The 12,113-nt window shown below is 39.7% G+C and overlaps 1 protein-coding gene across 8 annotated transcripts in view; it reads left to right on the plus strand.

Annotated features, from left to right (window-relative positions):
- LOC101175519 (abl interactor 2) overlaps window positions 1–7,922 on the plus strand; it is an 85,459-nt gene extending 77,537 nt beyond the window's left edge. For 4 of the 8 annotated variants that reach the window (XM_023950597.2, XM_023950599.2, XM_023950598.2 and 1 more), the window contains 5 exons: window positions 4,020–4,310; window positions 4,569–4,733; window positions 5,226–5,306; window positions 5,398–5,580; window positions 7,515–7,922. In XM_023950597.2, the coding sequence (XP_023806365.1) occupies window positions 4,020–4,310; window positions 4,569–4,733; window positions 5,226–5,306; window positions 5,398–5,580; window positions 7,515–7,690 (896 nt within the window). In that variant the 3' untranslated portion in view covers window positions 7,691–7,922. The remainder of the gene's footprint in view (window positions 1–4,019; window positions 4,311–4,568; window positions 4,734–5,225; window positions 5,307–5,397; window positions 5,581–7,514) is intronic. The other 4 variants (XM_023950600.2, XM_078939646.1, XM_078939645.1 and 1 more) reach the window with 1 other exon arrangement.
- Window positions 7,923–12,113: the final 4,191 nt, after the last annotated feature.

Consider the following 12,113-nt stretch of genomic DNA (forward strand, 5'->3'; position numbering starts at 1 on the left):
GAAGATGAAGAGAAAACGCAATTTCAATTTCTATGTATGTGTCAACATTGTAGATCTTGACAAATAAAGTTACTTGACTTGACTTGACTAATCCCACTATGGGGAATTTTCTGTGGCAGCAAAAACGACATTCAGAAATAATCTACATAATTCAACATTAAAAAAAGGACATCAAAAATGACATTCATATTAAATTATTAAAAATTATTATGAAAATTATCATCAGAAATTCGTATTAAATAAATAAATAAATATAAAATAAACAGCTACGAAGGTTTAAAGAATATGATCAACTGTAAATAAAAAAAATTTTAAATGCAAAAATAAGTAAGTGATAAAGTACACACCAAAACTACGGAGCCCGCCGGGTGCCAGTGGTTAAAAATAAAAAAAATCTGATAAACTGTGCGCACGGAATACTAAACCGTGCGCACGGAATACTAAATTGAGCGCACGGATTACTAAACCGTGCGCACCATTTAGTAATCGGTGCGCACGGATTAATCAATTGTGCTCGTTCTGTTACGCAATCGTGCGCGCATGCAAAGTTATTGCATGTGCATGCCTCTGAGCATAGAAGATAAACTCTTAGCTTCGTGTTTGCAGGGATGTGAGGGTGCTTTGGTACAGTGTGCGCAACGGAGGAAACTTCAGACCCCACTCCGTTTCCCTGTTCTGCTGCGCCGACTCCAGAACCGTGTCCCCCGGGAGATTTGTACTATCTCCAGACCGAGGACGGGCGGAGGAGGCTTTTGGGGGACCAGTCCTGACAAACCGTGCACACAATCATGTGAATTTGTGTTACCATTTAGGTGACTGGTCCAGACAAAATAAAGGCTGATGGTTATTCCAGTTTAAGTCGATCCACGGCTAAATCGCTCATCAGCACGGCTAATGTTGTTAGCATGAATGTTGTATTAACCTATTGACTTAATCGTGGACCAATCACTACCGTAGACGTCATTGGAGAAACGTACAACCAATCAGATGGTGTGACGTCATCATTAGTCGCAGACCATCGAACAAAAGAAGTGACTAATGATGACGTCAGACTATTTGATTGGCTGTAGGTTGGTCCGATAAAGTTATTGGTCTGGATAGTTCATTGAGGAAGTGAAGTCTTCATGTAAACAATGCTAAGCTCCGATAGACTTAGGGACATGACCATTTAAACATGCTTTTATTATTATGATTATTACTAAGTGCATGTTCGCTTATAGTTTTTTTTAAATCCTTGCGCCCGGGGCTTTTTCTGTCTGAACTGACACGAAAGAAGGTTTACGATTAAGTCAATAGGTTAATACAACATTCATGCTAACAACATTAGCCGTGCTGATGAGCGATTTGGTCGTGGATCAACTTAACTGGAATAACCATCAGCCTTTATTTTGTCTGGACCTGAATGGTAACACAAATTCACATGGTTGTGTGCACGGTTTTTCAGGACTAGTCCCCCAAAAGCCTCCTCCGCTTCCAAAAGCCCGTCCTCGGTCTGGATTCACATGTTCCGGGAGACGTTCTGAGTCCCGACAGCAGAACCGGGAAACGGACAGCAGTCCGAAGTCTCCTACGTTGCGCACACTGTACCAAAGCACCTTCACAGCCCTGCAAACATGAAGCTAGGAGTCCATTTGCTCTGCTTAGAGGCATGCACATGCCATGAATGTGCGTGCGCCACGATTGCGCAACAGTACGAGCATAATTGATTAATCCGTGCGCACCATTTAGTAAACTGTGCTCACGGTTTAGTAATCCGTGCGCACGCTTTGCTAATCCGTGCGCACGCTTTAGTAATCTGTGCGCACAGTTTATCAGATTTTTTTCCCTTTATAACCACTGGCACCCGGCGGGCTCCGTACAAAACAAACAGCCGTTCAGGAACAAAAAACTATTGAAAAACAGCAACAACTGCAACAAAAGTAAATGAATAAGTGGGTGAAAGAAAGAAATACACCAGCGGGACCGTGGACTGAAACTTTAACACGGTGTTGGATAGTCTGATGGCTGTGGGGAGGAATGACTTGCGGTAGCGTTCCTTCTTGCACTGTGGGTGTTACAGTCTCTTGCTGAAGGAGCTGGTCAGCGCCTCTACGGTTTGGTGCAGGGGGTGGGAGGGGTTATCCATGATTGATGTCAGCTTAGCCAACATCCTCCTGTCCGCCGTGTTAGAGATCACTGGTTTGAAATTTCTGCATTAGGAGATCACATTTACCGAAATCAAAAGCTATTCCAATCAAATACATCTTAATAGATCAAGTTCCATTTAAACATAGGACCCATTATTGTGTAGCAGCTTCACAATTCTTGCATCCATTGAACTTGTGAGTTTTTGGAGAGTTTCTGCTTGAAGTTCTTTGCAGGATCTCAGAATAGCCTCCCAGAGCTTCTCTTTGGACGTGAACTGCCCCCCACCCTCATAGATACTTCGCTTGAAGATCCTCCAAAGTTCTCAATAGGGCTGAGGTCAGGGGAGGATGGGGGTCACACCATCAGTTCTCTCCTTTTATGGTATAGCAGTTAATGGTGCAGAGGTATTCCTTGCAGCATGAGATGGTGCATTGTCATGCATGAAGAGGATTTTGTTACGGAAAGCACCGTTCTTCTTTTTGTACCACAGAAGAACGTGTTCAGTCAGAAAGTTCACCTACTTTTCAGATGTCACCTTCAGGAACCCTAAAGGGGCCGTCCAGCTCTATCCCTATGATTCCAGCCCAAACATGACTCCGTTACCTCCTTGCTAATGTCACAGCCTTGTTGGGACATGGTGGCCATACATCAACCACCCACTACTCCATCCATCTGGACCATACAGGGTTGCACGGCACTCATCAATGAACAAGACTGGTCCCACTGCAGCCGTTTCTGCTTGTGAGTGTTGTTTAGAGATGACCCAAAAGAAGATTCACGTATACAGTGATCCCTCGCTATAACGCGGTTTACTTTTCACGGTTTCGCTACTTCACGGATTTGGATCGTGCATTGTGTTCTGCATTCTGATTGGCTAAAAATTCACTCCGCTTCTTCTCTACCTGTCCGTCAATAACGTTGCAGTTTAATATGTACACGTACGTAAGAAAGCTTGCCAAATTTACAACACGTACGTGCAAATCATCTCGCAATTTCGAGTTTCTCCAAAACCCATAGAAAAAAGAGCGACAACAACTGCACCGCGGTCTTCAAAAGAAGAAAACACTGCAGAGCGGAGTCAGGATGCAGCGGCTCAGTCTGAACAGCAGTGAAATACACCTGAGTCACTATTTATTTGTCCCACTGTACTTTGTATTTTTTCCATAATCATTTTAAAATTTCTCCTGTTTAATCCAATTACTCGGGTCGCGGTGGGCGGGGCTAATCTCAGCGATTTGAAGTCTTCTGTTCACATTAATGATTCAAATTATTATTTGACCGTACAGTACAGAAGTTATTTGTTGAAAAAACGTTTCTAAAGTACTTTTATTTGTGAAACAAATGCTTGAGCCTGTTTGTTCTTCCTTTTCCAATGTATAATAGAGTATTTAATTGTATAATAATTGTAAAAAAAAATAGGTTTCTACTTCACAGATTTTGCCTATCACGGGTTCTTTTTGGAACGTAACCCCGAAAAACAAGGGCTTACTTTAACTGCAGGCCTCTGGAGGATCCTACACCTTGATGTTGGTGGGACTGCAGATACACCAACAGCTTCAAATATGTGCTTGCTGATTTGTAATGGTATTTCAGCAGCTGCCCTCTTAATGTGATGTATTTATCTGTCACAAACTTTCTTCATTCTGCCTTTATTTGCACCAGCCTGTGTGTGCTGTGAATCAGCCACATATCTCTTAATAGTACAATGATCACACTTAAATACAATTTGCATCATAATTTGGAACGCACTGTATGAAATTCTTAAAAGCTGATTCTACAGAAATCTTCTCTCTAATTTTGTGGTTAAGTAAAATATTTGCAGAAACTATTTTTCCTTTGCTCCTGCTGCCCTCTTTATCTTCTAACTCCTTACTCTTTTCTCCCTCCCAAAGTCTCCCCCACTGCTGGACCAGCTAGTTCTTCCTCCACTGCTCCTAACTCTTCCCCCTCACCTTCTTCCACTCCATCCTCCTTCTCTTCCTCCTCCTCCACCTCAACCTTAACTCATCCCAAAGCTCCTCTGCCTCCAAACTCACCTCCCCAAAGGAGCTTACAATCAAACACAAACACCTACCCAACATCTAACATGTCGCCTAACAAACCCAAGGTCCAGTCTGAGGCGTCTTCTCTCCCTCCTCCTGCCCCTTCTCCTCCACTCCTCTCCTCTTCACCACCTGCTGAAGGTGAGTGACAAACTATCCGTCACCTCAACTTCACAGTTTGCTGCATGTCTGGCTCCCTCATCCATGCTCACAATTTCTGACCAAGAAAGAGAACTAAAGATGTTTCTTTAGCTGCATGTCTGTGTAAGAACAATCATTAGGGGTTTTTGAAATGATGACATGAGATCCAAACTGGTTCCGATTCATGACTCCACCATGCAAAAAGTCTCTATTTAAATGGATTCACAGATTTCTGAAGGTATCTCTTTGCTCCATTAGGCCCCATCATTCCTCAGTTCTACAGCATGAACCGGCCTCAGCCTAGACAGCAGACTCCCCAGGTTGGGGGGTCCCTGCCGTACCGCCGCCCCCCCTCTGTGATCGGTCAGCCAGTTGGAACGCAGAACCATGTCAACGGAGGTCCATACTACAACCAAAGCCCAGGTAGGAACCGCACAGCTGAGAGGGGCGCTGTTCATGGTTTTTAGGTAATGCTTGAGTGTCTCCAACAACAGTTCTGTCTAGAATGCTGCTTATCCGAAACATTTATATCTTCTACATCTACAATCCATTTTAAAGACATGTCTTATAACTGCTGAAAGGACAGACATATTAACATTTATGTTGTCACAAAACATTCTTTTTTTACTTAAAGTGAAGCTGTGGAGCAAATGAGGAGAGCATTTAAGGACAGTCCAAGCTTGAGCGTATTTAAGAAATTGTATAAAACTATGATTTGATGACATGCAAGGAGGAAACATCTGTTAACAAAGATGTGTCTATTATTCACATAGTTTAATCTGCATAAATGTTCCAGTGAGAACAAAGGGGGAGAAAGGGATAAGTGTGATTTATAACTGTATTTTTTTCCAAATTAAACCTTTCAGTGGATCATTTGCAGAAGGTGTGTTTTTTTCTACTGAAATCTCTCCGCAGCCTCTCCCCCCCCAGCATCCGTCCTCCAGTTCACCCCCCAGCTTCCTCTGATGGGTTTTGTTGCTCGAGTGCAGGAGTCCAGTGAGTATCTTCTCCTGCTCCTGTCCTTGGAAGTAGAAACATTTTGAGCGTATGGACCTGTATCATATTAACCTTTTAAATCCATCCACAGTTTCAGACACCCCTCTGCCCCTACACCCACCTACTGAGAGCCAGTCAGGACTGGAGGAGCCTCTCCCCACTCCTCAGCCGCTGGAAGATAGACATGGGGAAGAGGACGCTGCTGTGGTGGAGTATAATGATCCATATGCTGAAGAAGACCCACCATGGGCCCCTCGGAGCTACGTGGAGAAAGGTGCCGCAGATTTTTATTTTAATTGCAGACTCCTGATGACATTTAAAGAAAAGCTGGTGTCTTTAGCTGCGTTTCCATATCCGCAAAACATTGTCAGAATTCTAGAAGTGTTGAAATACCACAATTTCGCAATTACACTGTTACATTGCAGTTTTGTGAAATATGTCAATTTTGACATGCCTCAAAAACCACCTCCTCCAAGTACAAAAACCTTCTTTTAAAAATGCGAGTTTTTTTCAAAACTGTCGTGTTTCCTTTGACCAGTGATGAAAGTCTTCCGGGAATTCCCGGAAATCCGGGTTTTTGAGCAAACTGATCATATCATCCGGGAAATAAAGACCTGATCTCTACGGACAAATCGCTTGCCGGATGAAAAAATTGTCTGAAATCGGCGAATTTTCGCTTTATTTTCTATATTTCTCCGTGGATCGCTTTCTCTATGGGCGCGGCTATCTTGTCTTCGTCTTCCCGGCCTAATTGACCAATGACGGGACGTTTTAGTTGCTTTCGGATGCGTCGACGGCTCTGATAATAAATAATCTAAAATAATGGCGGGCATCGTCATTATTGAGCGTGGTCACGACCTCAGTTGTGAGAAGACGATAAAAAACAAATTGGAGGAAAAATGGAGGAAAAAGACAAATATGGCAATTCTGTTGGAGGTGATTACAGTTGTTATTCAGAATTTCACTCTCCGTTCTAATACAATTAGTTACGGTGGAAATTACGCAGAGATTAAGTAAGGGTTATGGCCGACGAAGTGTTATTACTGTTATTACTTTTTTCGCGTCGGATGGTTGCTTCCGCGGAGTGCGCTAAAAAGAATGTTTTTTATGCAGTGTTTGTGTTGTGTGTGTTTAAAACTTTGTTGAAAAAGCAATAAAAAATATAAAAAAAAAAAAAAAAGAATGGTTTTTATGTACCATTGTAGTAGTTTGTTAAGTCTGGTCTGGGATCTTCTTCTTCTTTATTTCTTTGATCAATGCCCCATTGACCAGGAGCCCTTGTAGATTTTCTTGATCTGACTGCAGAATAACCACCCACACTGATCAAAACTGAAACATTTGAATACATTTCTTTATCTAATTTATTTGTATTTCCTAATTACCATGATTTAATTCAGTTTTGCTCAAAAACATTATTGACATTAATTATAATTATAAGTATTTGGTGGTTTGGACCCACACTCCCTTAGAAAAGAATGTTTACAATGTTTAATTTTGTTTGTATGTTTCCTTATATATTTCCCAGATTACTAAGTATTGGTGTTAAAGAATTGATGTATTATGTTATAGAAAGATAGTTTAAAGCAGATCCCATATTTTGATGTAATTGTAGTTTGAGAAAACAGTATTTCTAAAGCAGAAATCATTCAAATAAATGAGGTACTTTCATAGAATATCATAGTTACTGGTGTTTTTGCCATTTGGGGCTTTGATGTTACTATATTTTAGCAATTGTATGTTTTGCAGCTTTTAGGAAAAGCTTAGATTGTAGGATTGTGTTACTTTTAGCAATTATCCAAATTCTTTTTTTAGGACCAACAAGTCCTTAATGGCAAGTAAAACTAGGGGTTTGAATGTTAAATCATGATGCTCCAATTAGTCTTAGTTTCTTGATTAAGAAGTGAATAACTAGTAGAATTCATCTAAGACCATATATTTTTCAAAAAAATTCACTCCGTGCCCGCCATATCGCTCAAAGAAAAGTTCAGGGATTTTTTCCTTGCCTGACTTTCATCACTGTGTGAGAGAATTGAACACGAATCCAGTTGCGCAAATTCAAAATAAATGACAATGCAGCTTTTGTGTGTTAAGTCGCATCTGTATATTTTATGGTGATTGTATGCAGGACTTTGTTACACATTTACATACAATTTTAACAATTTACATCATTGTAAGATGACCTAACTGCCCGATGTTGTTGTCTTCTAGTGGTGGCGATCTACGACTACACAGCCGACAAGGAGGATGAGCTGTCGTTTCAGGAAGGAGCAATCATTTATGTGGTCAAGAAGAACGAGGACGGATGGTTTGAAGGAGTGATGAACGCCACCACTGGCCTCTTCCCAGGAAACTACGTGGAGTCTATCATGCACTACGCAGATTAACCCTTGTGCTATCTTAGATGACCCCACCCTTGCATTGACGTGTTCTCCCTACCATGACTAAGATGGATAAAGGTGGAAAGATTTCATGTCATCCATGGACAATAGTGAGGTTCACAAATCATTGAAGAAAAAAGGTTCAGCGCACTGTCTAGTGGGTCTAGATGACCCAACTCCCAACGTTAAAGTGTCTAGGATAGCACAAGGGTTACAGTCAGCTCTTTGTGTGGTGGTGGAGGCCTGACTACAGACTGAATTGTTAGGAGAATATGACACACAGTCCCTCGCCAGTATTTTAGTCCCTTAGATTTGCACCAAGTCAACCAGGAACAAGTGAATCCACATTTTTACCAGGATCATGAGGAGTTCTGCTCTCACCGTTCACTTTACTTTGTTAGAAGATTTCATAAAGTAAAATAATGTCTAAAAGATCCAGATGGGTTCAAACTTGGGACAAACCCAAAATCTGCTTTAGCAAAGGCACTTCCTATCCTGATATTTACTCCCCAAAAAAGTAAAATTACTGTCACCATTCACTATGTAAGTTATTTCAAAATAATGCTGCTCATATTAGTTGGACTTTTAACCTAAAAATTAAAAACCTATCAGCAATAACTGGCATAGGACCATTAACTCTTTCAGGTATAAAGTTCTTTTGTGAAAAACTGTTGCAACTTTCAGAAAAATTTCTACTTTTTGTATCCTAGCATAAAAATTTAGATTTTCTTTCTCAAAACATAACCTTAGGTATACCACTTTATACTTTTTTTGTCTTTATCCTAATGGAAATGTTAAAAGGAAATGATGCCATGAAAAAAAACCCTCTTCCCTGCTTTACCTTTGCCTTAACAACAGCTTTCAACCTTTGCTTTCATGTATAGCCTTATTTTCATTTTGCAGTGAGTGGAAACATTGGCAGACAGTTTATACGTAGACAAAATGTCATCCTTTAGACCAGTGGTCTTAAACCTTTTTCAGGCCACAGACCGGTTTAATGTCAGACAATATTTTCATGGATGTTTGGATATTTTCTGAATGGGGCAGAGTTTGCGTTTAATATTTTTAAGCTTCTAATTTCTAAAAAAATTATATTTCAAATTAAAATGCTACTACAAGAAATTTAGCTCAAAACAATCTGAAAACATTAGTAGATTTTTTACATAAGGCAAAGATTCAGTAAAACAAAGTTGTTGCATCTTTATTATCTATGTGTGTAAAAAATTCAAAAGTCAGTCCCCGCATATTAAGCAGAGCAGTTTCTGGTATGTGAGAAGAACTGTCTCAATAAAAAGCAGGAGTTTTCTGCCGAATACGGATTGTATTCAGAGGAAAACTCTTGGTTTTGTCTGTAAACAGCAGCTTTATTTTTATTTATTATTTTTTTTTACTTGTAAGTAGGGAAGAAGAGAGAGGGATGTTAGAGGGGGGGGGGGGGTAGGAGGGTGAGAGGGGGGGGGGTAAAATCATGAAGCAGCATAAAGTAACAAGTTGCTGGATGTTTATGTTCAGATGTAATACAAAACTAGAAGGGCAAAGACTGTGCACACTCACACACAAATGTTATAAACATTATAAACATTCTTCATACATCAGTCCAAGTGTCCTATTGGACATGATTCCCGGCTGAATGGCTGTAAGCCCTCATCCAGGTCACCCTGTGGGTTCGTTCCAACTCCTCACTTATAAAATGCTCACAAATCGCTTTGAAGAGAAAAGAACTGATGCAGCCTGAATTCCATTCACAAACTGGAAACACTGATAGGCCGTTGCTATGGTTTCCAGGCCAGTTCGTCATTTCTGCTGTGATATTTTCTCACCGTAATGTCTCTCCTGGTGTTGATGCTTCTCGTTGCTTCATGTGAAACAAACACTTCTATTTAGTCCCGTTTTCGTCAATACGCACTGAAGAACCTGAACCTCCTCCCTCTGTGGTCTGTTGTCCTGTTTGCGTGCAGTCAGGTGGACCGGGACACATCTGGACATGCTTCTGGACCTTTTTGAAGTTTACAGTGTTTGCCTGTATGCCATTTCATTTTCTGATCCTTCCCTTTTGTTATTTTGATTTCACTAAAGAATGGTGTTTTATGAGCTGAAGGTTGTAAGGTTGCTGCTGTTTTTGGTTGTTGTCATATTTGAACAGAGGTCCTGTTGTGTTTTCCCAAACCTGACGTGCGTGCAAGCGAGCGAGAGACAGAGAAACTTTGTGAGTCAAAACCCTCCTTGTTAGACGACATGTGAGGATGGTCCTGAAAGCACTTATTGATTTGCAACAACAGCCAAATTGGGCAAGACGCATATAAATAATAATATAAGTAAATAGTTTTTCTATGACATGTAGGAGTTTCAGCTTCAACTCTGTTCAGTTTTTCGTTACTGCACTAAATCTTCGACACATATTACCACGCAGTTTATATACTCTTGACATGATTTACTGACTTAGTTGCTTTTTGTTGTTTTTCAATAATGTTTTTTTCAAAATGATATTCATATTTTAATGTGATATTTGAAAGCATTAACATGGTTTTCCATAGATAAACAAATGGATTTTTTTGAATCTGGTTAGATGAAGAAAGGCAGCCAAATAAAGTCACAGCTACCATCAGAGCTAAAAACCAAGGAAAAACCAGAAAGGCCAGATTTTTGAGGTTTGGACTGAACCTCGAAAGGTCACAGGTGTGTTTCTGATCACCTGTAGTGGTTTTTCAGCAGGAGTTTTTGTGTGCAGCATCCCTTTAAAATGTCCAGACTAAATAAGAGTAGACTGGATGTTTCATCAATGTTCGGTTAAATCTGCTCTGTGACCTTTGATATTCTGAATCAGATGTTAAATTAACGCTAAATCTTTGCTTTGCTTCAGCTTTATGTTTATCATTGAGCTTTATTTTCTTTATTTTGATGGGAAACATGCCAAGCTTCTAGGTGTCACTTCAGCCTGGGAGTCTGGCGTCTCTTCGTGTTACCTTACAACAGCACCTCTGCATCTTTCTGATTGAACAGTGTTTGAAAAAGCGTTTGGACTGAAAGAATCCTAACTGAAGGCATGTTGTTTTGTCAGAAAAATAAAATGTACTTTGCTGAATTGCTGTTTTAAAGGTCCATTTGTCTCTGTGCTTTATGTGAGGTTGGATCATTAGAAAGGCTAAGACACTACTTTTTTGGGACAGGTTTTACATAAAACAATGTTTAGTATAATTATTTTCTCACTGTGTTTGCACTAAACAGATACTTCTAACATTAATGTTAGCCGAGTAATATTATGATATGACCTGAAATGAAAATAGAAGAATACATTAGATGGACTTGTGGTTAAAAAAAAACACTGGTAAGATTTAATGTTTAAAGGTGTATGATTGTTTAGAATAATAAACATTGAGACTTGAGTCTGATCAAAACAACTGTATTTCACATTTCAATAGCTTCCAAACCATGGGATATAAAGAGTCCTTATCTCCCAAATTGTGGCACTGACATACCAACATCAGACACAACAACCTTTTTTGCTGCAATAGATGATACATATTAATATGATTTTTTTATATCCAAATACTGAAGGTTCACGTATAAATCTTGGCAATTGTTTTTAGATATCATCTAAACCATGTGACTTAAATAGCCAAATTCTATCCCGAATTGTAGCACGAACATACCAACATCATTTTTGGGGCAGAAAATTGAACTGTAGTGATTGGTCAAAAACAGCAGAACCGCTGTCTGGTAGGGAGTCGAAAGAGTGGACTCAAACATTATCACTATTTTATAAATGAAGAGGTGCAAACAAAAGAATAACTCCCACCTGCCCCTGTCATTAAATTCTTTAAAACAATAAATGAAAAGCTTAAGTAATAAAAAAGTAGTCTTAACAAAAGAACTAGCATGCACACATTTGATTAAAAACATGTAACAAAGTAATGGTTTATTTATAATGGCAAAAAAGTACAAAATTTTCCAATTCTAAGGCTTCTCATGAATACACTACACATTAAAGCATTTTTTATTCTTTGCTAAATTATAGTATAAAAATTATAGCTTAAAAAATAACCCTCATTCATACTCACACTCACACATACAGTACAGACCAAAAGTTTGGACACACCTCATTCAAACAGTTTTCTTTATTTTCATGACTATGAATTAACACGTGGAATTATATACATAACAAAAAAGTGTGAAACAACTGAAAATATGTCATATTGTAGGTTCTTCAAAGTAGCACCTTTTGCTTTGATTACTGCTTTGCACACTCTTGGCATTCTTTTGATGAACTTCAAGAGATAGTCCCCTGAAATGGTCTTCCAACAGTCTTGAAGGAGTTCCCAGAGATGCTTAGCACTTGTTGGCTCTTTTGCCTTTACTCTGCGGTCCAGCTCACCCCAAACCAACTCGATTGGGTTCAGGGCCGGTGACTGTGGAGGCCAGGTCATCTGGT

The sequence above is a fragment of the Oryzias latipes genome, chromosome 21 (genome assembly GCF_053564925.1).
Source record: "Oryzias latipes strain Hd-rR chromosome 21, Olatipes_Hd-rR_3.1".
In the NCBI taxonomy this organism is placed as follows: domain Eukaryota; kingdom Metazoa; phylum Chordata; class Actinopteri; order Beloniformes; family Adrianichthyidae; genus Oryzias; species Oryzias latipes.